At 41.3% G+C, this 26,781-nt stretch overlaps 1 protein-coding gene across 7 annotated transcripts; it reads right to left on the reverse strand.

Moving 5' to 3' along the window:
• Positions 1–96: 96 nt before the first annotated feature.
• On the reverse strand, positions 97–25,931 carry LOC117828672 (NACHT, LRR and PYD domains-containing protein 14-like). 7 transcript variants are annotated; one of them, XR_004634472.1, is made up of 13 exons: positions 25,783–25,931; positions 21,226–21,428; positions 18,882–19,789; positions 13,934–14,118; positions 13,282–13,328; positions 11,379–13,152; positions 10,036–10,209; positions 7,760–7,933; positions 5,795–5,968; positions 1,829–2,002; positions 889–1,062; positions 355–617; positions 97–236 (listed from the first exon to the last, which is right to left on the reverse strand). XR_004634472.1 is itself a non-coding variant. In XM_034705875.1 (13 exons), the coding sequence occupies exons 4-13, from the start codon at positions 14,062–14,064 to the stop codon at positions 593–595; spliced, it is 3,021 nt and encodes a 1,006-aa protein (XP_034561766.1). In that variant the 5' UTR covers positions 14,065–14,118; positions 18,882–19,789; positions 21,226–21,428; positions 25,783–25,931; the 3' UTR covers positions 97–592. The 7 variants fall into 7 exon arrangements, 6 of the variants coding, with proteins under 6 accessions (XP_034561766.1, XP_034561763.1, XP_034561762.1 ...); XM_034705875.1 differs by adding an exon at positions 2,985–3,158 and having other exon boundaries at positions 97–617; XM_034705872.1 differs by adding an exon at positions 25,637–25,705 and having other exon boundaries at positions 97–617.
• Between the last annotated feature and the right edge of the window lie 850 nt (positions 25,932–26,781).

Raw genomic sequence — 26,781 nt, forward strand, 5'->3', positions numbered from 1 at the left:
CTGTGGTCCCTTTAATCCAGGAGGAGGTTATTTTGAAAAAAGAGGAACAATCCAAAGAAGCTGTGAAAACAAACACATCTGAACATGAAACACAAACACAGAGAGATTTAACATTTATTGTTTGTGTTTTCTGCAAACAGATAATGAATCCATTCAGACCCAGCAGTCTGTAAAACACTGGAAACAGTGACACCTGCTGGCAGAAAGCAGTGCTGCAGGTTGGTCTCTCCATCAGTCTGAAACCATGTGATCAGAAAAACTGCAGAGTGACTCAGAAAGCTGGGATCAACTTTAAAAGGATTACATGTTTCAATCAGTGTGTTCATTTTTCTGGTTGTTCTCCACAAAACAAACCTGTGGAGGTCATTTCAGTTCAGAGTCAGTGGAAGAAGATCTCTGAGGTCCAGGTCCTGAGTCTGAGAGTGGAGCTGGTCTCAGAGCAGTTCAGACCGCAGCACTGAGAGTCACCTCCACCTGTTGTGATTGGTCCGTCAGTCTGTCAGGAACAGGACTCAGTCAGAGACTCACCACATCCAAGCTGCTGCTGCTTCCACCTCTCAGACCAGCAGGAGGAAGACCGTCCTCTCTCTGATCACTCTGACTGATCATACCTCCATCTGATGATAGAAAACAGACAGACAGTGTTTACACAAGTGTTGACTTAAAAAGAAAGAAGGAGACAGAAACATCAAACGTTCCATTCAGAGAACTTGAAACTGGACTTCAGAGCAGAAACAAAGTGTTTCTACTTCATCATGTCCCGTCTCTACATCTGAGATGAAATGTAGGAGAGGCATCATCACTTTCCACTTTGAAGTTCTGCTGTGATACTGTGTTCAGAGGAACGTTGGAGAGACCAGCACGGACTAACTCCAACTCTATACTGACCTCAGATAGTCCAGTCTGTAGTTTGGACTCTCCTTAAGATCACACAGCAGCTCCACGTCTGAATCCTGCAGCTTGTTGTAACTCAGGTTCAGCTCTCTCAGATGGGAGGGGTTGGACTTCAGAGCTGAGGCCAGAGAAGCACAGCTGATCTTTGACAAACTGCAGCTCATCAAGCTGAATAAAGAAGAAATAAAGACATTTTAGAAAGAAATGATCCCGCTTGAACTCCAACATGTTAAATCTGTAGAGAGCAGAGAGAGGTTTAAAGGTACAGGGAAGATGACATTTCACATCACATTGTTTTAAAGAGCCTCAGAGAGAATGATCCAGTGTGAGTGTTTAAAGTAACATTACAGATCCTGTGAGAAGCATTGAGCTGAATCAGACTGAAATTAATCCTGTTCTCTCTTTACGGACTACAAAACCAAATCAATCTTTTACAGATCAAACTGATTCTTTCTGTAGAGGTGTTAGTAATGTCTGACACTGCTGCTACTGCTGCAGGGTAGGTATCAGACAGAGAGAGGAACTGCACACTGCAGAATCAGCCTTCTTCAACATGTTCCACAGCACAGATTCACAGGCAGGGATACTTTAGACCACTCAAAGATAACAGGATGAGACTGTGTTTACAAAAACCACTTACACATATTCAGACCAGAACCAGCAAAGAGATAAGACAGACCACTTTGTCCACAGGTGTCTCCAGAATCAACACAAAGCAAAGTTCCTCTCAGGAGCTTCAAGGATTTCAATCTGTAGCTCATCATGGTTCTGCTCCTCAACCAACAAAAACCTCTGAGAGGAACCAGACTTCAGCCTGAAGACCCTCAGTGTGGATCAGTTAGAGATCAGCCCTGGTTCTGCAGTTTAGTGTCACCACAACTTTCACATCAGAAACATCTCAGCAGAGAAATTAAACAAAGGAAAGGTGTCTTACTTCAGAATCTGCAGTCTGCAGTTTGGACTCTGCAGAGAATCACACAGCTGCTCCACTCCTGAATCCTGCAGCTTGTTGTCACTCAGGTACAGCTTTCTCAGATGGGAGGGGTTGGACTTCAGAGCTGAGGCCAGAGAAGCACAGCTGATCTCTGTCAAACTGCAGCTCCTCAACCTGAATAAAGAAGAAATAAAGACATTTTAGAAAGAAATGATCCCGCTTGAACTCCAACGTGTTAAATCTGTAGAGAGCAGAGAGAGGTTTAAAGGTACAGTGCGCTCAGATTCTAGACTGAAGCGCTCCCCTGCTCACCCCTCCTGTTGGTGGAGGGACGGTGGCCTTTGAGGACAAGAAGCTCCTGTGATGCAGGATAAGTATGATCCTCCATTTGTCAAGTTTTTACCATCAAAAACATCCATCAATACAAATTCTTCAACACACACCAACAACCACTCTCTTCTCCTCCGTCTTCCAGCCGGTGCATTTCACACAGCCTCTCCCTGAATACAGAAACGTGTGTGTTACTAGTTTGTCCGTTCTGAGCTGCTGTAGAAACATGGAGGTCTCAGTGAAGAGGACCTACTCACATGGAGATCTAAAGGCTCATTCTGAGTGAACACAAACACAATGATTTTATATTCAGGTGATTACACACTGATTTAAACTGACTCATGATTTTATATTCCATCTCTACCAAGTCTGTTCTGATCAATCACACTAAAAACTACACACTGGACCTTTAACATGTCATATCTTCAGATCTTTGCTGATCCTGTCCTGTACATGCTCTAATTCACAGTCAGGGATACTTTAGACCACTCAAAGATAACAGGATGAGACTGTGTTTACAAAAACCACTTACACATATTCAGACCAGAACCAGCAAAGAGATAAGACAGACCACTTTGTCCACAGGTGGCGCCAGAATCAACACAAAGCAAAGTTCCTCTCAGGAGCTTCAATGATTCCAATCTGTAGCTCATCATGGTTCTGCTCCTAAACCAACAAAAACCTCTGAGAGGAACCAGACTTCAGCCTGAAGACCCTCAGTGTGGATCAGTTAGAGATCAGCCATGGTTCTGCAGTTTAGTGTCACCACAACTTTCACATCAGAAACATCTCAGCAGAGAAATTAAACAAAGGAAAGGTGTCTTACCACAGAGACTCCAGTCTGCAGTTTGGACTCTGCAGAAAATCACACAGCTGCTCCACTCCTGAATCCTGCAGGTAGTTGTCACTCAGGTACAGCACTCTCAGATGGAAGGGGTTGGACTTCAGAGCTGAGGCCAGAGAAGCACAGCTGAGCTTTGTCAATTTGCAGCCTATCAACCTGAATAAAGAAGAAATAAAGACATTTTAGAAAGAAATGATCCCGCTTGAAATCCAACCTGTTAAATCTGTAGAGAGCAGAGAGAGGTTTAAAGGTACAGTGGGCTCAGATTCTAGACTGAAGCGCTCCCCTGCTCACCCCTCCTGTTGGTGAAGGGACGGTGGCCTTTGAGGACAAGAAGCTCCTGTGATGCAGGATAAGTATGATCATGTGTGGGCAATCACCCAGATTCTGGACCTGCCCCAGAATAAGGACATTATGGGATGGTGTTTTTAAGACTCTTTAACAAGTGTTAGACTAAGACTTCCAGAAGGATCCCAGGGGGGCTTTGTTGGGTGTAACCCCACAGGGAATCGATGGAAGAGGCAAAAAGTACCTTTGACAAATACTGCTGACATCAGCCATCATATGAGTCAATATGAAGAGGTTCAGAGCTGACCCCCATCCCTCAGTCTGTGGTCTGAGAAGGTTCTGAGCAGACTCTGTGAGACTGCAGAGAGGTGTGTTCGTTAGGAGGTGGAGTCCTGCCCTGAATAAAAGGCCTTTTTGTCTCCTCCCTCATTTTGTTTTCTTCCTTCTTCTTTTTATTTATTTATATATTCATTTATTATTTACTCTGATGTGTTTATCTATTTGAAGGTATATTGTTTGTGTTTATAAATATATTATATTTAGTGAAACTATGTAACAACAGATACAGCAGAAATGTAGAAATGACTGTTGAAGTTAACTAAACCAAAATAAAAAATTAGGGCTGTCAATCGATTAAAATATTTTATTACAATTAATCGTATGATGTCCAGAGTTAACTGGCAATTAATCTCAAATTGATCGCACATTTTTTGATCTGTTCTAAATGTACCTTAAAGGGATCATTTTCAAGTTTTTAATACTCTTATCAACATGGGAGTGGACAAATATGTTTGCTTTATGCAAATGCATGTTTATTATTGTTGCAGCAATCCAAAACAACATGACAAATACTGTCCAGAACAATCGCCACACATCATCAAAGGTACTGCATGCTCAAAAAATATGCTGAGAGGGCATTTTGACCTGAATGTAACATTACTTAGTTATACTACTGTAAGAGGAGATTTATTCTGGTCTAAGTATTTGTATCATTGAGTTCTTTAATGAAGTTCAAAATACTTCTATTTCATATATTGCACTGCCTCTTTAAGGTTGCTCAGGGTGATATGGTTTTGAGTTGAAGTAAAGGTGTCACATGTGTTTGATGTGCTGTTGTCCTACGTTGAGGAAGAGTCATTAAAGGCATCACGACACAGCAGAAGTTGTTCCATGCTCTTTCTTCCCCACAGCCTTTAAGGATCATTAATGAAGTTTCTAGTTAACGCTGTTGAAGTTTAACAGTTCTGAAGAGACTAAACAAGTTACAGCGTTACACTACCACCATGTAATATCCAACTAACTAAACATCTGTTCTTTAAGCAGCTCAACACAAAGTGATTGAGCTCATGCATCACAACAACAGACGCGTTGTCCATGCGTCTCCGTCACATCGACAGTAAATGCAGATCACTTTGGACTTGTCCAGAGAACCATCTGGCAGAGCTTTAAAGCTGAACATTCAAAACTCCCTCTTTATTCATTTCTTCTTGTCATCCACAGTGTCATGTTACTGCTGTATCGATTCCTAATTACCCAAACTACGGGGCGGGCCGAGGGTCACACAGAGAACATGCGCGCATTAATCGCGCGTCAAATAAATTAGTGGCGTTAAGGAGAATTTGAATTAACTCGTATTATTGCGTCAATTTCAACAGCCCTACAAAAAATAAATAAATGCTGCTTCTATAACGTTTGATGAAGATTAAAAAAGACTAAAGATGTTCATGACTTCACCTGTTAAACTCCACCGCCACACCTGTGACTCCAAATACACCAACAAGTCAAACTCAAATGAAAACTCTTCAGCAGACTTTAGATTTGACTCCAGATCAAAAAGACCCAAAGATTCAGAATATATCAGGATGAGTTTGGAGGAACTGAAGAAATCTATCTTCACCATATCTACAACATCTTTCACTGTAACTCAATGAGACAGACACAAAGTCAACATTTCAGGTTGAAATATGACATTCAGTAGAATCCCTCCATCCTGCATCAAAGTGTTTAAACTGTGTGTCATCATTGTCTCCGTCTAACAGGAAGTTTGTGTTTGAAATGTAAAGAACTCACTTCAAAGCTATGGAGACCACTTTTCACTTCTCTTCAGATCTTTGCTGATCCTGTCCTGTACATGCTCTAATTCACAGGCAGGGATACTTTAGACCACTCAAAGATAACAGGATCAGACTGTGTTTACAAAAACCACTTACACATATTCAGACCAGAACCAGCAAAGAGATAAGACAGACCACTTTGTCCACAGGTGGCGCCAGAATCAACACAAAGCAAAGTTCCTCTCAGGAGCTTCAAGGTTTTCAATCTGTAGCTCATCATGGTTCTGCTCCTCAACCAACAAAAACCTCTGAGAGGAACCAGACTTCAGCCTGAAGACCCTCAGTGTGGATCAGTTAGAGATCAGCCATGGTTCTGCAGTTTAGTGTCACCACAACTTTCACATCAGAAACATCTCAGCAGAGAAATTAAACAAAGGAAAGGTGTCTTACCCCAGAATCTCCAGTCTGCAGTTTGGACTCTGCAGAAAATCACAAAGCTGCTCCACTCCTGAATCCTGCAGCTCGTTGTTATTCAGCCACAGCACTCTCAGATAGGAGGGGTTGGACTTCAGAGCTGAGGCCAGAGAAGCACAGCTGATCTCTGTCAAACTGCAGCTCCTCAACCTGAATAAAGAAGAAATAAAGACATTTTAGAAAGAAATGATCCCGCTTGAACTCCAACGTGTTAAATCTGTAGAGAGCAGAGAGAGGTTTAAAGGTACAGTGCGCTCAGATTCTAGACTGAAGCGCTCCCCTGCTCACCCCTCCTGTTGGTAAAGGGACGGTGGCCTTTGAGGACAAGAAGCTCCTGTGATGCAGGATAAGTATGATCCTCCATTTCAAGTTTTTACCATCAAAAACATCCATCAATACAAATTCTTTAACACACACCAACAACCACTCTCTTCTCCTCCGTCTTCCAGCCGGTGCATTTCACACAGCCTCTCCCTGAATACAGAAACGTGTGTGTTACTAGTTTGTCCGTTCTGAGCTGCTGTAGAAACATGGAGGTCTCAGTGAAGAGGACCTGCTCACATGGAGATCTAAAGGCTCATTCTGAGTGAACACAAACACAATGATTTTATATTCAGGTGATTACACACTGATTTAAACTGACTCATGATTTTATATTCCATCTCTACCAAGTCTGTTCTGATCAATGACTCTAAAAACTACACACTGGACCTTTAACATGTGTATCAATAAGAAAAGTGAGGCTCCAAACAGCTGAAGCTAACAGGATGCAGGTTTCAAACAGAGAGAGAGTGAAACAGAGTTCATATCAACATCAATGACAACATCCTGCTGCTTCAATAAAGACGCACTGACTTCACCTCCTGTTCAGAATAAAGATGATGAATAAATTATACTTATAGAGTTTCTAATAAGATGAAGTTTGTTACGTTCACTGATGAAAAATTGAATTTGTTCTGGGAGAACATGAAAGAGTTACTGAAAACAGTAGAAACTGAGTTTATGAAGTTAAAATCATGTTTGAAATAAATAAGTTATCACTATGAAGATAAAACCAAGTTTAGGGTGTTTGATGGTGACAGGGTACATTTTGAAACAAAACTGAATTTAAATAAAGTGGAAATTGAAAGAGTATGAAACAACATTTCTTGAAGTTATTATAGATCATAAACTCTGTTGGAAACCACAAATAGGACACATTTAAACTTAACTATCTAAATCTATAGGTATCAAATGTTGAATAAAACATCTGTTGAATAAGAAAGGTCTACATATATTGTATTGTTCATTCATTATCCCATATATGATATACTGTGTTGAGGTCTGGGGAAATGTTTATAGAACAAACTCTAACAAACTCCATAAAAGCTAGTAGAATAATAAATAAAGTTTATTATCAGGAATCTACTAATCCATTATTCATCAGATCTTGCACTTAACATTTTTAGACATTGTGTCTTTCAAAACATTAGAAATACTTTTTCGCACTACAAATAACAGTCTTCCTGTTTGTATTCAACGTTTGTTTAAATGAAGAGAAGGAAGTTATCATTTCAGAGGGACGAGTGTGTTTGAAACATGCAAAGCTAGAACAGACCTAAATTTAGATGTGTGAGTCAAAACATGGAACAGCCTCAGTGATGAGTTCAAATTGTGTAGTTCTTTGCAGAGTTTCAAAAAAGCCTTAAAATATAAATGAATTAATGAAATCAATATAAAATGAATAATATAATAACAATGAATAAATAATCTTATCAGATACGATCAGCTCCTCGCACCAGTCGGTTCTCGGGCCTTAATGAGAATAAAGGAGAGTAATATATAAAAACTGCTTTTGTTACTTCCTCTCTGGTACTGCTGATGTTTTTGGGTGATATTATGGATTGGACAGGAGAAGCAAAAATCTCAGCAGAGAAATTAAAAGAAGAAAGATTGTCTTACTCCAGAGTCTCCAGTCTGCAGTTTGGACTCTGCAGAAAATCACACAGCAGCTCCACTCCTGAATCCTGCAGCTTGTTGTAACTCAGGTTCAGATCTCTCAGATGGGAGGGGTTGGACTTCAGAGCTGAGGCCAGAGAAGCACAGCTGATCTCTGTCAAACTGCAGCTCTCCAACCTGAATAAAGAAGAAATAAAGACATTTTAGAAAGAAATGATCCCGCTTGAAATCCAACATGTTAAATCTGTAGAGAGCAGAGAGAGGTTTAAAGGTTGATCTGCAACTTATTTGCCAAACTGCTGAAGAAGGAAACAGACTTTAGCATGAAGATACTCAGTACTATAGATCAGTATAATATCCTCCATATCAGTGTTCATTTCTGCGGCTATTTTAGATTTAGTCTTAGTCTTTAGATGAAAATGTTGTTTTAGTCACATGTTAGTATTTTCAGTCCTTTATAGTTTTAGTCTAGTTTTAGTCGGTGGAAACTCAAAACATGTTAGTCTTTGATTTTTTCTGAAACATCTTCACTCTTTAAATAATTCATGTAGTGGATCAGATATCAGTATCAGGGTTATACCAAGTGTTAAAATCCTCAACACTCCTTTAACACTTTTGCTTGTGTAATATCTGAAGTTAAATAATTCAGCCTGTCTCTGCTAAAATGTCAAAAGAAAACATTCTCGATGTGACCACTGTGACTGTATTTTGATTCTCTTGATTCACAGTAAAATGCCATGAAAGGACTGTATTGCACATTTACCACGGTCCCTGAATGCACCTGCAGTGACAGGCACACTGACAGACAGTCAGTTCACGGCACTCTGAAATGCATCTGCATCTTTGATGACGAGGAGTTAATCCAAACTTACTAAATGTGTCTGATGTTTCACCAAACTGGATTCAATCAAGCTGTAGACGGTAACCACGGCAACAACGTCAAACATAGAATATTAAACAGACGTCCCCCGGTTGTGTCTTTGTCACTAACACACCGGGGGGTAAAAATCCTCAATGAAGATGAGACAGATGCATGGAGGTGAGGAGAGCTGGTTCATAAAGCACACCTGCTGCAGGTAGAGACCAAGCTAACACTGAGCCCCTCAGATAAGAACTCAGCCTGTCACAGGAAGTCATCACGCCATCTTTAAAGATTAGAGCAGGACGGAGGTTAGATAACGTCAAACACAAAAAGTGAATACAGCTGGGATTCATCTCCACCAAATCAACCAGTCAAAGAAACCAGAGGTGAGAATAAGGCTTGGACTGCTCTCTCAGTCAATAACAGAAACTTGATGAAGACAGTTTCTATGTGCAGACGTGGTCTGAGCGTAGGAAAGGAACACTGCCGTTGTATTCTCCTCTCAACCACTGGAGTGTGTTTAGTGTGTTTCACTACAGCACGTCTCCTCCACAGTGAAACATCAACATGAGGGAACACAACATGAGTGGGGAAACATGAGTTTATAGTAACAGGACTGATCACTGTCAGCTTTGTTTCCCTGAGTGATGAAATCTGTGCTGATGGCTGGTTGTTGATGGAGCAGCTAAACTAGCATGTTGTGAGAATGTGTTCACAGGATCTGTTTCTCTGATCACTGGGACTGAAACATGAGTTTGTTCTTCACAGTGTGTCGCTCTGGAAGGAAAGATGAGCTGCATGGATCCCTGGGATGCATGGAGAGTGAGTTCACTTCATCCTTTCACATGTTGACGTGTCTGAGATGAAGGAAGCAGACCGATCCACATCACTGCAGTCACAACCGTTTATCAAAAGTGAAAAGAGAAAGACTGAACTGACCTCAGAGTCTCCAGTTTACAGTTTGGACTCTTCAGACCAGCAGACAGACGCTCGAAAGAAAGAAAGAAAGAAAGAAAGAAAGAAAGAAAGAAAGAAAGAAAGAAAGAAAGAAAGGAAGAAAGAAAGAAAGAAGGAAGGAAGAAAGACAGAAAGAAAGGAAGGAAGAAAGAAAGAAAGAAAGAAAGAAAGAAAGAAAGAATCAAAGAAAGAAACAAAGAAAGAAAGAAAGAAAGAAACAAAGAAAGAAGGAAAGAAAGAAAGAAGGAAACAAAGAAACAAAGAAACAAAGAAAGAAGGAAAGAAAGAAAGGAAGAAAGAAAGAAACAAAGAAAGAAACAAAGAAAGAAACAAAGAAAGAAGGAAAGAAAGAAGGAAACAAAGAAAGAAAGAAATGTTCATGTATGATATGAAGGAGTCTGAATGAGGTTCAATCATTAACATGAAATCCAGAACAGAGACAGAGAAAGACTGAACTGACCTCAGAGTCTTCAGTTTACAGTTTGGACTCTTCAGACCAGCAGACAGACGCTCCACTCCTGAGTCCTGCAGCTTGTTGTAGTCCAGGTCCAGCACTCTCAGATGGGAGGGGTTGGACTTCAGAGCTGAGGCCACAGCTTCACAGTGAGTGTTTGAGAGTCCACAGTCTTTAAATCTGTTAGGACATAAATATTAAAAACACGTTGTTATTAAAAGGTAAGTTACATTTTTCCTTCCCCTTGATTCACAGCATTCACAGCGCCATCTTTAGGACAGATCTGGAACAGTCAACAATCAACACCCCTCCTATCTGCTACACTGTGAACAACAGTGTGTTCTGAGTTCAGAGAGGAAAGTCACAAACTGAGGAGAACAGTGGTAAAGAGAAGAAGTCAGAGTTTTAGTCTGTGTTAGTATAAATGTTGAAATGTGAAGATCAGAAGAGCAGCCAGCCGCCTGCACTAAAACCAGGAGCGTGGAGCATCTTGTGAAGTTCACCTTTAGTTTGATGAAGAAGTGAAGACTCAGTCTCTGAGCACATCAGCACCACCTGGTCATACGCATCAGAAGTGTGAATAGATAGTGTAACACACTGAGTCTACTCTGAGCAGGTTAGTATACAGCCTGTGCTCGTTCCTGCTGTTTGTCCTCAGCTGTCCAGTTTCACTTCACAAGATGATCCACGTTCCTGGTTTCAGATGGAGCAGCTGGCTGCTCTTCTAACATCTCTCTGGATGTTGTTTGATCCTACAGACTGGAGAGATTCATGATAGCCTGTCATTCAAACTTCTTTCTAGTGAAGTTACAACTCTCAGAAGATTACAGCTTCATTCTCCTAACCTGACCACTTTAATCTGTAAGTTCATCTTTTTATTCTTGTGACTGTACGTCTGTAAAAACCTCTTGTTTGTAATCCTGATGTGGTCCTAATCCTCCGTGGGAGCTGTGGGCTGTAGTGACAGTAAAGCAACAAAGACTGGACTGATCTTTCAGACTTGATGTGTTTCAGCAGACCTCTCCTCAGCCTACCTCACAGGTTCAGAGAGCCATAAGGACGCTCCCCTCCTCCTGCACTGGGACAGAGAGATGAACGGAGCAGCCGTAGCAGAGCTACCGACTGACGGCTCAGTGTGAGGAACAATGGAGACCAACAAGTGGATCCATTTTTCACATTTTCCAAAATGTAGAAATCTATTGTGTTTAGTTTTACAGCATACATATAAAAGAGAACAATGTGAATCCAACAAGGTCAACATGTCTTATGATGCAGGTTCCTTTAAAGAGCAGGAAGAACCAAACAGCTGATTTGCACTGATACATGAGGACCATCAAATCTGGACTTACTGAGCCCTCCTGCAGTTCCTCACAGCTGGAATCAGTCTCAGTCGTCCCCGCTCTGATGTTTTGTACTCCTTCAGGTCCAACTCATCCAGAACCTCCTCTGACATCTGCAGCATGTAGGCCAGAGCAGAGCACTGGATCTCAGAGAGTTCCTCTGATCTGTTCTCTGACTTCAGGAACTCTTGGATCTCCTGATGGACTGAGAGGTCGTTCATCTCCGTCAGACAGTGGAAGATGTTGATGCTTCTGTCAGGAGAGATCTCATCACTGTTCATCTTCTTCAGATTGTTGATGACTCTTTGGATCATTTTTGGACTGTTGTCTGTGTGACCCAGCAGACCTCCTAAGAGTCTCTGGTTGGACTTCAGGGAGAGTCCATGAAGGAAGCGGACAAACAGGTCCAGGTGACCATTTTCACTGAGGAGGGATTTCTTCATGACCCTCTTCAGGAAGTCATCCAGGGATGGTTTGCAAATAAAAGCCTCCACCACATCTCTGTTCATCGTGGTGTAATGGTGGAATATATGAACTGCAGCCAGGAACTCTTGAACGCTCAGATGAACAAAGCAGTAGACTGTTTTCTGGAGGATCACACACTCTCTTTTGAAGATCTCTGTACAGAGTCCTGAGTACACCGAGGCCTCTGTGACATCCAGACCACATCGCTCCAGGTCTTCTTGGTAGAACATGATGTTTCCTTCCTCCAGATGTTCAAACGCCAGCCTGCCCAGCTTCAGGAGAACTTCCCCGTCAGCCTCCATCAGCTCCTGAGGACTGGTCTCAGGACCCTTAGCGTACTTCTTCCTCTTCCTCTTGGCCTGGACCAGCAGGAAGTGTGAGTACATGTCAGTCAGGGTCTTGGGCAGCTCTCCTCTCTGCTCTGTGCTCATCATGTGCTCCAGAACTGTAGCAGTGATCCAGCAGAAGACCGGGATCTGACACATGATGTGGAGGCTCCTGGAGGTCTTGATGTGTAAGATGATTCTGCTGGACAGATCTTCATCACTGAACCTCTTCCTGAAGTAGTCCTCCTTCTGGGAGTCAGTGAAGCCTCGGACTTCTGTGACCCTGTCAACGCGTGAAGGAGGGATCTGATTGGCTGCTGCGGGTCGAGAAGTGATCCAGACCAGAGCTGAGGGGAGCAGATTCCCCTGGATGAGGTTTGTTAACAGCAGGTTTATGGATGAGCTCTGTGTGACGTCAGACACAACCTGAGTGTTGTTGAAATCCAGAGACAGTCTGCTTTCGTCCAGACCGTCAAAGATGAACACCAGTTTACAGACAGCCAGCGTCTCTGCTGGGACCTTCTGTAATGTTGGATGGAACTCATGGAGCAGCTGGAGGAGACTGTACCGTCCCCTGATCAGGTTCAGCTCCCTGAATGAAAGCAGAACCACCAGACTGAGGTCCTGGTTCTCCGAGCCCTCTGCCCAGTCCAGAGTGAACTTCTGCACTGAGAAGGTTTTTCCAACACCAGCGACGCCGACTGTCAGAACCACTCTGATGGGTTTCTGTGGACCAGGTAAGGCTCTGAAGATGTCCTGGCACTTGATGGGAGTGTCCTGGAGGGTCTTCTTCTTGGAGGCGGTCTCCAGCTGTCTCACCTCATGTTGTGTGTTCACCTCTTCACTCTGTCCCTCTGTGATGTAGAGCTCAGTGTAGATCCTGTTGAGGAGGGTTCTACCTCCTGTTTCCTCACTTCCTTCACTCACACGCTCACATCTCCTCCTCAGACTGGTCTTATGTTCCTCTAAAACCCTCTGCAGACCACGATCTGCTGAAAGAGAAGAGAAATATGAGACATCTGACAGAGTGAATCAGCTGAAAAGGTTTGAACTACATTCAGGAGATAAGAAAGTGGGGCTGTCACAAACAATGACATCAGAGGAAAGATGGACACTCTTACTGGTTTCACTGCTGGTCTGACCGGCTTCCTGTGGTCCTGATATTAGTCTGGAAAGAGTAAAATTCAGTTTTTATATGGTTGAGTTTAAAGTGAGAAAGTTCCAGTGTGGTGAACATTGACTGGATCCTAGTCTCTGAAGTCCTTCTCTCTATCAGCATCCTGCTGCTAGATATTGAACAGCAGCTGCTGCCTGAATGAGCAGGGACACAAAGAAATCAAACTCTGATTTTATGACAGGATTTTGAGGCTCGGGGAAGAGGGCAGGATGAGTTCTCTCCGTCAGCTTCACAACATTTTATTTTCCTGAACATATGAAACAGATCTAAAGGTCTGATAACAGACACTTTGAGCTGGTTCTCATTTCTCAGTAAATGAGTCTGTTTCTTTCTGACAGTCAGAGTCCTTACTAAAACCCTTCATCTATAGAAACAGTGTGTTAAGATGTGTTCACTGACTCCTTCTATAGCAGCACTTTATGCAGGTTGCTAATTCAAACATGAGAATCCACTGAGGGAGCTCAGGACATCTTTTTGTTCTCATGGTCTAAAAATAACTTTCTTAGTTTCAAAGTCTGGAATCAAACCAGATCCAGTTCTGAGCACATCAGTTCATGGTGCTTGAGAGTCTGGTGGTTTAAAAGTAGTTCTCTTACCGTGACTCTGACGGTCCTGGTTCTTTACTGAAGTTTGGAAGCCAATCTTTAGACCGGTCACTCTTCATAGACAGACAGCTGGACAGGGGAGACTTTGCTCTGTGCTCCTCTTCCTCCACACAGTCATCCATCGTCTGCACTTCAGAGTGAGTCCTTCTGTATCAAGTGTTTGTAAGTTCTTCAACCTGTGGACAAGGTAGACAGACAGGTGAGACACAAACAGGAGGAGTGTGTTACACCATGAAGATCTCATTATGTCAACTATTGATCTGCACACTATCATTCTCTTCTTTTCTTCTTGTTCTGAATCAGAAAGGTCCTGATTAATCGTTTCAGTCTCATGTGATCAAGTCAAAAAGTCCTCAAAGAAACAGGAAGTACTCAGCTCTGCTCACGTGTCAGAGCTTCGTACCACATCCTGTTGAATTGGTAAACTGTATGTTAAATGACATGATGTTTTTCTTCCAGAGTAAGTCTCGCTCATCACCTCGCTGCGTCTGATGACATGGAGGATGAATGAATCCCTAAACAGAAGGAAGCTTACTCTGCTCCTGAATAGTATGCAACCCTGAAGCTTCACCAAGCAGGCCTCAGCATAATCCAACACTAGGAGACACGAACACTGGAAAGATATGAGTGTGAAACATGATAACATCTATCAGACTACAGAAAGTCCACAACACGTTCTCCACCATGAACACTATGGACTCTGGATCGTGTCCCAGCTGTCCTCAGGGGTCTGCTGTGTTCTCCCCTCAGTAGGACTCACCTCTGTGGGGTTTGCTTCCTTGTGTCTGACCTTTGTCTGTTTGATGATTGAATACATTTATTGTACCTGTCTGTAGTTACAATCCAGCACTGAATGATGTCAATAAACACACTTTGGACTGAGAGTATGAACTGATCTGTTAATATTTAACAGCAATAAAGATAGTCAGGACCAACAGTATTCTGTCTAGCAGGGTATAAAACAACAGCATGAATATTTGACAGGTCAGTACATGTTGACAAAGGGACCTTTAGTTAAGTTCAAACGTTACATTGAGGCTGTATTAAGTGCTAACATCAGTCAGCATCTAAAGCTTTGACTTTCTCACCCTGAATCCAAACACATCTCCTGAACATCAGTTCTTCTGAAACATCAGTAATCATGAGCTCAGAACACTGACAGCATGACACACTGGTCTGTTCAGAGTCTGTAAGTGTGTCAGAGAAACAGTGTGAGAGGCAGTCTCATCTCTATCAGTCTGATCTCATCTTAATCCACCATGGGCAGAGCACTTTGCAGCATTTAGCAAGTTACAGTGGCAAGGACAAACTTCCTTTAACAGGCAGAAACCTCCAGCAGGACCAGACTCATGTTAGACACACATCTGCTGAGACCGAGTATCCACAGCACTCTGTAGACCTGTCCCCTCATCCTTGTTGGACTCACGGTCTAAAGATGACGGATGTTTGATTTTAAAGCCTCACAAAAACGCGATGTGTGGTTCTGAGTTCAAAAATGAACAAACACTTTCTGCTGGACTCACCAAAGACGGAGACAAGAGGAAGAACCACACATTCACAGTTTCCTGTATGAAGACCTGATCCAGTCCTGGATCTGCTAAGCTTTCTTTCTTTAACAGTTTAAATAGCGTCACTTAGAAAAATCAGACTCCATGAACTGATGATACAGAGATCAAGAATAACACTGAACAAACACTCACCCTGTCTCCACGTCCTTCCCTCCTCTGCTCTGTTCTGATCTCAGAATGGAGTCTGAACTGCAGTCCCCAGACTTTCACTTTCACTGAGTCTGTTTACATGTAAAGCTTCACCAGCAGCTCACAGCTCCTCCTCCTCTCTCTGTTCACTGGAGAGGGTGTAGTCTGTCTTCATCTGTTAAAGTTCAGTAATCTTTAAAAACACCTTCCTTAGTTCAAATCAGAATCTAGAAATGAAAGCAGTAACTTGAACACTTGAGTCTCAGTTTATAGTAAATGCAGCTGCACCACCTGCTGGTCAAACCAACAAACTACCAGCTGAGCACTTAACATCTTCTCACTTACAGAGAAACCCTGGCTCAGTTTTTGGTCTTTGGTTGAATTTGTAGAAACTAAAGAAATTAGTTGATTTTTTCTGGATACATCATTTCACTGATCAAATAGCAACAGGTTATGGGAGATATATTCCAGTGCGGCCTCCTCCCTCCTCTCTCTCTGTCACCGTGTGTTTGTCTGTGAACATTTAACATGGAGACCTGGACCCTGTGGAGGTGGTGGCTGACAGGAGGATGATAGCAAAGCTATCTTCTCTGATGGACAATACATCACACCCCCTCCAGAAGACCATAACAACACTAAGGAGCTCGTTCAGTGACAGACTTCTTCACCCGTGGTGTCTCACGGAGAGACACCACAGGTCTTTACTTCCTGCAGTGGTCAGACTCTATAACCAATAATATATATATATATATATATATATATATATATATATATATATATATATATATATATATATATATATATACACACACACATATATGTTGTAAGATATGCTTATTTTTTACCTTTTTAATTTCAATTTTAATTGCTAATAACTTTTTAATAATTGATACTTTATAGGCTCTTGTTTGCTTTATATATTTTTTGCACTGTCTACTTTGCTGCTGTGACATTTGAATTTCCCCGTTGTGGGATGAGTAAAGGTCTTCTTATCTCATCTTATCTAAAATGAAGGACTGGTTTTTAATGTGAATCTAATCCTTTTCTAAAAGATGAACCTGAAACCTCTCCTGCATCTGTACATCCAGCAGCATGTTGAGTAAAGAGTTATCAGTAACCTGTAGGATGTATTTAATCTACATGATGAATTATAATCTTTAACCCTTTCCTGTAAAGAATCCATCCTGATAACGTTGCACATTTTAATAAACATGCAGTCAGTGTGAATGACAAGACAGCACACGCCTGAGCCGTGACACCCTGCAGCTGAGAATCAGTAAACACAATTCCTGTCTGAAGCAGACGTTATCCATGTTGAACTCACAGTCTAAAGATAAACCGTGTGTAGTCTGTAAAGTCACATACAAACTGAGATTTATAGTTTTGGGCTCAGCATTTAAACATTTCTTAACTTTGCTCGTCTCTCAGAAGGCCGAAGAGAGAGGAAGAACCACACATTCACAGTTTCCTGTATGAAGACCTGATCCAGTCCTGGATCTGATCAGCTTTCTTTCTTTAACAGTTTAAAGAGCGTCACTTAGAAAAATCAGACTCCATGAACTGATGATACAGAGATCAAGAATAACACTGAACAAACACTCACCCTGTCTCCACGTCCTTCCCTCCTCTGCTCTGTTCTGATCTCAAAATGGAGTCTGAACTGCAGTCCCCAGACTTTCACTTTCACTGAGTCTGTTTACAAGTAAAGCTTCACCAGCAGCTCACAGCTCCTCCTCCTCTCTCTGTTCACTGGAGAGGGTGAAGACTGTCTTCATCTGTTAAAGTTCAGTTCTCTTTAAAAACACCTTCCTTAGTTCAAATCAGAATCTAGAAATGAAAGCAGTAACTTGAACACTTGAGTCTCAGTTTATAGTAAATGCAGCAGCACCACCTGCTGGTCAAACCAACAAACTACCAGCTGAGCACTCTTTCCTCCTCCCTCTCATCCTGGCCCACTTTTTGTTCCATGTTGTCACTTGTCTTGTGTTTGTTCCCCTTCAGTCAGTGTGTGATATGACTTTATACTTTACTGCCACTGAGCAGAAAGTCTCCATGGTGCTGTCTGCCGTGTCTTCAGTGTTCTCTGTGATTTAAAGTGTGTGACTCAGTGATTGCTTCATGAACTGATGAAGCAGAGAAAAGTGAAACAGTGATGTTAAATAAACACTCCTCCTGTATCAGTGTCCTTTTTCACCCTCTGCTCCCCTCACTGAAAACACAGTCTGAGCTCTGACTCAACATGTTCACCTGTTTTCATTTCAACCTGTGTTACCAGCTCAGAGTTTCTCCTCCTCTGAACATTCACTAGAGTTTGTCTTTTTTCAATCTGTGTGTTTTCATGAACGTCTCTGTCTCCTTAGTCAAAGTAGATACACGTCACCAAGCTAACTAGGTCCAGACTGCTGCTCAGCAGACTTCACATAGATAGCTGGGTTTAAAGATAAACCTACTGTATATAAGAGCTTTCTGTAACAACTGAATTTCCCCCTTGGGATAAATATGGTATTTTCTGCTTGTGATTCTGAAAACAGACCATATTTACAATCATAGAGAGCTACATCACATGATTTGCATTCCTAAAGCTCCAAATAGTACAGAGGTAACATTTATAAGGTAGAATTCAGATCAAATCAAACTATAAACAAACATTTACAACAAAAAGCATGTACTTCTATGGGCGTTTCTTTCTGTTTTTAGCTGCTGCTATTTAAACTGACCATGTAAACAATCACACAGAGAGTTATATTATGTGCCTAGCATTTCTAAAGTTCCAAGCAGTCCACAGGAAAGAATTAAAATGGATACAAAATGTGTTTATTTTCTGTATTTAGTTGTTTATTTAGTTGTATATATATTTAGTATTTCTTTTGTTTGTTTTTGTTTGTTTGGTAATGAGGAACTGTGAGCACCTGAGGTTATTTAGGTAGGTAGGTGGCAGAAGGCCAGCATGCACCTGGGTGGGCCTATGGTTTTATACCAGCGCAGGAGAGGCAGCAGGAGCTGTGATTTTCTTTGTTCCTTTTGTCTGCTTGCTTGCCATCAAAATAAACCATAGGAAACAGCTGAACTTTTGCATGGACATTGGACTTCTTTTGCCTGCGTACATCACATCCCTACGGTGCATCAGTGACCCTTTGATTATGTTTAGTTAAAGTTTGAGTTTGATATTTTGATTTTTCTTTAAGTTTTTTATGACAAATGGCCACTAAAAATGCTTTGTGGGGCAGTGTCAGGGTCATCACCTGTTTTCTAGGCCTCTAAAAGCCGGCATGTGGCTGGGCCGGTGGGGAACTGGACCCCCTCTGACTCCTCCTCCCATGGTGTCTCTGTAAAGGCCTCCTTGCTGTATGGGCTGCAGAAGGTCCAGGCTGCTCACGATCCCTGTGCATACACATGAAAATATCACATGTACAAAGCTTAGAGACTATTTAGGGTCTTCTCATGTGCACAAGATGGACAGCGAAGCAGCTGATTGCAATACAAATCATATTCTCCGTCTCACTGCAACAATGTGAAAACTAAGCCTACAGAAGACACAAGTGAAATGACAGAGGTATAAGGTCCAATACGGGAATAAATACAAAGTATATAACATCAAATATAATCCAGAGTGACCAGAGTCAGTAATAATGAGTAAACTCAGTTTATCCACCTCTTTGGAGCAGGATCAGAGTTTACTCATCGTGGTTCAAAAAAACTGTCAATCAGTTCGGCCAGTGATTCTCAAATGGGGGTACGTGGGAAAACTGCAAGGGGTACATGACAAGTTGCATCATAACAAATTTAAAAAAATCTGATTAAAAACAACTTTTTTAACAGCATTTCATTTGTATTTAAATGCAACATCAAATAGGGCATTATTTCCAAACTGAGCATATTCATAAAATATATTATTTGCAAACAGCTTGAACCAAACGGCCTCCGTCTGTTGACGTCAATTGTTGAGCGAGCGATCACGTACATTTGCTCGCTCCACAATCAGGGCTGTAACTACCATTGAGGTCACCGAGGTCATGTCTTCGGTATTTTTTTCAAGTGACAAAAAGACCATAATTTGCGCCTCTACATCACCGTGTGGTAGATCACATCCTCTCATAACTCTACGATCTTTGGTCATCGCTGTGGTTTGAGGGTGGGCTGCCTCAAAAATCTGTCAACAACAAGGCAAGGCAATAAAAGTTAATTCCCGTTATTCCCAATGGGACAGGAAGAGGATGATAGGGGGATAAAAAATAAGAAAAGTGGTGAGTGAGAAGTCAAGTGCTGCCCACAGTTCCCCACCCAGGACAGGACCTTGTACCATATACTGTACACACACACATACACACACACACACACACACACACACACACACACACACACACACACACTGATGTTAAACAAACAATACTGTCCTTATCCAGTTCAAACAATGTAATGACCATAGAGGTTTTCTGTGGCAATCATAATGGAACTTATATAGCCTAAATTTAACAACATACCAACTGTAAGAGTAATAGGATCATTGTATAACCTACATTTTACTTTGACTCTTGGGCTGTTGTGTCACTATTTAGTATTTAAATTATTTAAATGTGTCTCAATGTTAATATGAAGGAGGCGTATTTTATTTAACTTCATGATCCTCCTTACAATATAGCAGGAGAGACAAGTGAGGACAGACGGGGACAGACAGTGGATGAAGGAACGGAAAGAGAACAGCGTGGAGGCAGAAGTGTTGATAACACAGATCAACAGCAGAGAGACACAGAAAAGGAGGCTGAGGGAAAGAGTGAAGCAGACTCACAGGGACAAGAGAGGGAGAGCAGCACTGAGGGAGACAAGGATGGAAGAGAGATGACAGAAGAGGGGAGAGTCTGTCTACATGAATTGGATCCTGCCAGGTACAAAAACAACAAGTGGATTAATCAAAGCCACAGTTACTCCCAAAGGAAGTTTCAGAGGCTGTTACGATACAGCAATAAACGGGAGGATAAATATCCATGGTTGAGGTATTCAGTGTCAGAAGATAGTGCATACGGTGCCATCTGTACCACATTTTGACCTCAGTATTTGTCAAATCCTGGTTACGACCCTATCCACAATTGATTAAAAATTAAAGTTTGAGTAAAAACGGACAGGTGGTTGAAATGCTTCTTGTTTGACAGAAATAACTCGGTGTGCTCCTTGGGCCATCAAAGGTACTAGCTGCCTCAATCTTTAATTATTTCTGAAAATATTGCACTATAAAAGTATAGAACTTGTGTCATCTTTCATCTCAATGTTATTATGACACTATAAAACACATGCATACATTTATTCATGTTATTGTCCCATATTATTTCCTCAAAATGTTTCTCGGCCATACTAAGGGGGTACTTGGCTGAAATTGTTTTTGAAACGGGGTACACAAGCCAAAAAAGTTTGAGAACCCCTGAGTTAGGGGACACAACAGCTAAGCTACAGTTTACCAACTTCTGTATTTGTCCCCCTGATATTCTATTTCTATACACATAAATATACAAATATACACACATACAGAGAGTTTATAACATTTCCAGAATATAAATCAAACAGCAACTAATGTGCATGAGGACTTTCTCTTACCTCCATCATCAGTGTGAAAAGAGGAGGCGTTGACTTCATCCTCCTCAGCGTCACTCTCATCCTCTGACGATGAGGAGGAAATATAATCAACACCATCAGCCTCTTCCAGTTCAGAGAACAGGTGGAGGGCAGGCAGATATTCGTTGTAGGCCTCATCTCTCCTCCACAGACTATCATGTACCCCGGCCACAGTCAGCAAGTTCCTGTATTTTTGTCAGTTTTGAGAAAATGATGAAGATATTAGATCCCCATATTTCATGTGGAAGCGTGAACGCAGTGAAATATATTTAATAAGAAATTCAAACGATCATATCTCCGTTTTATGTGTGCTATCATCATCAAACCAAAACTGGGAGAAAGTTTCAACTCAGCACTTTAGATAGAAACTGTCAGGAGCCCTCTATGTGGTATAGTTTTACTGCTATGACGCTTTAAAAACGTCATGTGATCTGACGTGGACTCCTAAGGGTTAAATAACGGTATTAAAGTTGACATATTACACTCTTTTCATCAACATATATTGGTCTAAGAGGTCCCCAAAACATGTCTTTAAAGTTTATGCTCAAAAAAACACTTTGAAATCAGATTTTGGTCTGCCTGAAAACCCCTCTTTTTCAGCCCTGCTCAGAACAGGCTGTTTTCTCTCTGACCATGCCCCCTCAGGAAGTGGGTGTGGCCTCGGCTGTCCAGCACGTTGATCTAATGTTTACATGTTGGCTGAATATACACGGCTGCTCACAGACCCACGTTACTTCAACCCTCTGAATCTGATCCAGAATCTGATCCTGACGGAGAGGTGCCTGCAGCAGGACCTTTCTGAACCATTGGTCACAGATTGAGTGTTTCTTGTTGTTTTATTTTTTATTTTATTTAAAACCGACCTTTGTGTTTATTAAGACAGCCTACAACTAGCATGCCTCCCTCCTAAGCTCCTTGTTAGCACACATGTGTGCAGGGAATGAAAAACGGAGGAGGGGTTGAGTTGTATTTTATACAGTCTATGGGCTGAACAAGCTCCGAGCTCTGACTTCCTGTTACAGACCGGATGGCGTTGTGACGTATGAAAAACACTGAAAACTGAAACGGCCCGTTTCAGCCAAGCGGCAACCTCCGGTCTCAAAGTATGAAGTCCATGAGGAAGTGTTATAAACTGCAATACATCGAAAATCTGCTTGAGGCTGTCTGCAGAAACACCGGAAACCACATAGACATGAATGGGAAAAAGACGATCTTTGCAGCATTAATAAACATGTTTACAGCCTGGTTCAAAAAGCGGCTTGGCCCTACGAAGCTAATCTCTCTATCGGCACACACTGTACGGAGACTCTGACTTGTCTCCTGGTCGGGAACATATAGCTATTGCATAGACTGTGTAAAATATGGACGTAGTATCCGTGACGTCACCCGTCTGTTTCTGAACGCTGTTTTGAAGCCAATCGGCGGCAGCAGCCATATTGCTTCTGTGGAGCCAGAGTGACGTAAAGAGGCGGGCTTTGAGCCTCCTAGCCAACAGCTACAGTGTTCCTGCAGGCAGCTGTGCCTCTCATTGGAAGACTAGTAATCTCAATATCTTCAAAATTGCTGAATTAGAAAACAATTCACCCCCCCTCAAATGAGCTATCCAGACTACACTCATGTTTTGTACCAGGCTGTAAACATGTTTATTAATGCTGTAAAGATCATCTTTTCCCCATTCATGTGTATGTGACTTCCGGTACTTCCGGAGCCAGCCTCAAGCGGATCCTCGATGAACTGCAGCTTTTAACACTTCCGCATTGGACTCATATTTTTAGACCGGAGGTTGACGCTTGAGCTATTGGCTAGGAGGCTCACACTACGTCACACTCTGCCTGGTTGAGTTCTGCATTTCCAATATGGCTGCCGTCGTCGATTTGCTTCAAAACAGCTCTTCAGGAATAGATGGGTGACGTCACGAATACTACGTCCATATTTTATACACTCTATGGTTTCAGCACACATTTACAGAAAGGTGGAGAAATCAGAACAGGGGCAGAATAGATTTTTTTCATTTTTGGGGGGTTTGTAGACAGGGACACATATTTCAGGTAGAGAACCATTAAAAAGTAGATTTTGCATGATATGTCACTTTTAAAGCTGCTGTGAGGAACTTTTGATTTGTATAGATTCTGGCGCCCCTTGTGCACAAAGTGACACCTCTTATCTCTTGTCCTAAACATGCAAAAGTAGTGTTTTCAACAAAAACCTCATCCTGTTGTCTTTTAACAGTCAACTTTATCAGGCATTGTGATTATTTTCCAAGAAAACAGTCGAAGGGGACAGAGCCTTCTCAGTAGCCGCCCCCACCCTCTGGAACTCACTCCCCTCCCATATACAAAACTGCTCTGACCCTTCAGCTTTCAAATCTCTTTTAAAAACTCACCTTTTTAAGTTAGCTTTTCATTTGTGATTGTACTGTTGTGTTGTTTTGTTTGATCTCTGTTATTTGTGGGGTTTTTTGCTTTACAATTGTAAAGTGTCTTTGAGTTTTTGAAAAGCGCTATATAGAAAAATTTATTATTATTATTATTATTATAGAATAAAGGCTGTTTCTGAAGCAAGATGTCCATCATCTGGTCTGACACCTACCCCCTCAGGGCGGTTTCAGGCATTAAAAATGATAACAGAGAAGGTGTCAGTGTTGCTGCTGATGGACTTGTTTGCTATTGAAGGTAGGAAGAGGCATCAGTATCATTTTCAGTCTTTTTCTCAGCCAGTTCAAAACTCCTCACAGGACCTTTAACCATAGACTGTATATATAATTATATATTTGTGTATATATAATATATACAAATTTATATTTCTTTTACAGTCTATGGTATTAACTAACAGGTTAAGAGTCCTCAGGTTCAAAGCAGTGGCGGCTGGTGGAGTTTTCTCCAGGGGGGGCTATAACTCAAAAATAGTACATGTTTGCTTGCTTTTTGGTAAATGTCTGGGGTATCACACCAGTGTATTTACATACACGAAAACAGCAAAAGCAACATTATAATGTCATGTACTGTTCTAACTTTTGTACATAAATTTTGCTCTTCTTTCCTTGAGAGAAATACATTTCTCAATGACTCTATGGTTAAAGTCAGGGATGCTTTTGACAAGTTTCTTCTCCATAGAGAGCACGGCCAATACATTGAGACGATCCTGTGACATTGTGTTCCTGAGGAAGGTCTTGATTCTCTTCAGTGTTGAGAAGCACCTCTCAGATTCAGCAACATTCATTTGATTGTCTTGCTGCATCACCTGTAATAGATAAGTGACCATGGTGATGGTGTCTCGTGGCTGTAGTATTCATGCTGCCACTGGTGCAGTAGGCTAAATAGCTACAGTAGATCATTGATTAATAAGATTTCTGTTTACCATTTGTATAAGCTGTGTAAGCTAATCATCGTCTCAGTACTTATTTAAAGAGGTGTAGATATTATTCATGCATCACCAATTAATGTGTGTGTAGTAATGATATTACATGCTCGCCAGCAGAGGGCGCTGTTACACTGTGTATAATGCTTGTTAACAAATAATCTGTCAAATAATAGCATTACTATTCCTGCCAGTCTAACTTTTCTGAAAAGTGCTTTAAATCAGTGATACCTGTCTTTATCCATGCTGGGTCAGATCCTGGTGTTTGGAAAAGGAGGCAGGGAAAGCAGACTAACGCATTAGCATCACTGCATGTAGTTAGCCTTGTTGCTAAACCAGGTCCTGGAAACAGACCGGGTGTATTGTCTCCCTCTGTCTTTGGACTGATGATTAATGTTGATGTTCGGCTGATCAGGTCCACGCTCTTTCACGTGGAGCTTCTCCTGATATGTTCTCCTCTCAAAAGGTGATGTTTTGAGTGACTTCCCGGAGTTATTTACTTTCTCTGCGTCTCTGTCCGATCGTCTCCAACTCCCACGGCTCGAGCTGTCAATCAGCCGCGCTTGATGACAGACGGCTGTGACGTCAGCCCCATGACAGGAGGGTGGTGGTATGTAAATCAAGCTGCATTCAGCTCGGGGCGCAGGGAAGGTGCGCCCCGACACGGCCCTATCTCTTGTATTGAAGAGGAGCTACTGCGCATGTACAACTTTTAACGAGAGTCTATGGCCAAAGATTTCTGCGCCCGGAGGAAAACCGGAGAAAACCAGTCTATGGGGAAAACCCATAGGACCAATCAGACAACACAGATGAACGAAACAGCTTTGCTAATAATTATTTAACTATACAATATTAATCTTGCTCATTTTAAAATATATATATATATATATATACAGTTCAGAATATTATTTTATTATTTATTTATTTATTTATTTTTTAATGTCTTGTGGTGGGTGGTGGGGCGGCGCCCTAGCGCCCCTATTGGCCAGCCGCCACTGGTTCAAAGATAACTGACAACAGTTTGTTTTAAACCAACCGTTACTTCAGCCGCTCGGCCGCCATCTTGCCATCTTCAGCCGTTAGCTGCGTCTCATCTTGCTAGCTCCTTCAACATGAAATAAATCCCTTTTTTTCACACAAATGTCAGTCAATACAAAGTTAACAGAGCTCCTGTTTACTCACAGGTTCTTTGTCCCCCTTTATCTCACAGAAAGCTCCAACAGGTTTCGTCCTTTAGGGAGTTTTCTGGTCTTTAGTGGGTCGGATCACTCACCGGCTCCCAGGCCGAGCAGAGGGAGATGAGGGAGGCGCACGCGCTTCCCGCCTGTTGCGTGTGGTGTGGTGAGTTCAAGAGCGTCGGTGAAAAGAGAACTCAGAAACTCTTGTCTCTAAAACTACATTCTTCCAGCTGTCCTGTAGCTCCAGCTCTCTGCCTTAGCTTGTTGTGGGAGATCTGTTTGCAGTTATGCGCAGTGACTGAACAGTATATATGGGGCGCCATTTGTAAAGTTGTGCACACTGAAAATAACATTTAGCTCGAAAACGTCATAAAAATGTAATGTTAATTTTCAGAAGTCACTTTAAAAAAAAAAAAAATCACATTTAGAGCAATATTTGTGAACTTCTTCACTTTTAATTTTGTTGTGAAAAATATATTAAGTTACAATCACTGTTACATCCAAATGCTATATATGAATCTAAATGTTAAATGTTTAATCTAAATGTTAAATGTTAATCTAAATGTTCTATGTAAATCTAAATGTCAAATCTAAATGTAAAAGTTATATCTAAATGTTAAATGTTATATCTAAATGTTAAAACTAAATGTTAAATCTAAATGTTAATCTAAATTTTAAATGTTAAATGTTAATCTAAATGTTAAATGTTAAATCTAAATATTAAATTTATATCTAAATGTTAAATCTAAATGTTAAATCTTAATCTAAATGTTAATCTAAATGTTAATCTAATTGTTAAATCTAAATATAAAATCTTAATCCAAATGTTAAATCTAAATGTTAAATGTTAAATCTAAATGTTAAATGTTTAATCTAAATGTTTAATGTTTAATCTAAATGTTAGATGTTATATCTAACTGTTAACGATAATAATAACAACATTTAAAATAATAGTTTATTATTATTGTTGCATTAATTTGAGTAAATTGAATATTAATCTGTA

Source organism: Notolabrus celidotus, chromosome 17, assembly GCF_009762535.1.
Source record: "Notolabrus celidotus isolate fNotCel1 chromosome 17, fNotCel1.pri, whole genome shotgun sequence".
Lineage (NCBI taxonomy): Eukaryota > Metazoa > Chordata > Actinopteri > Labriformes > Labridae > Notolabrus > Notolabrus celidotus.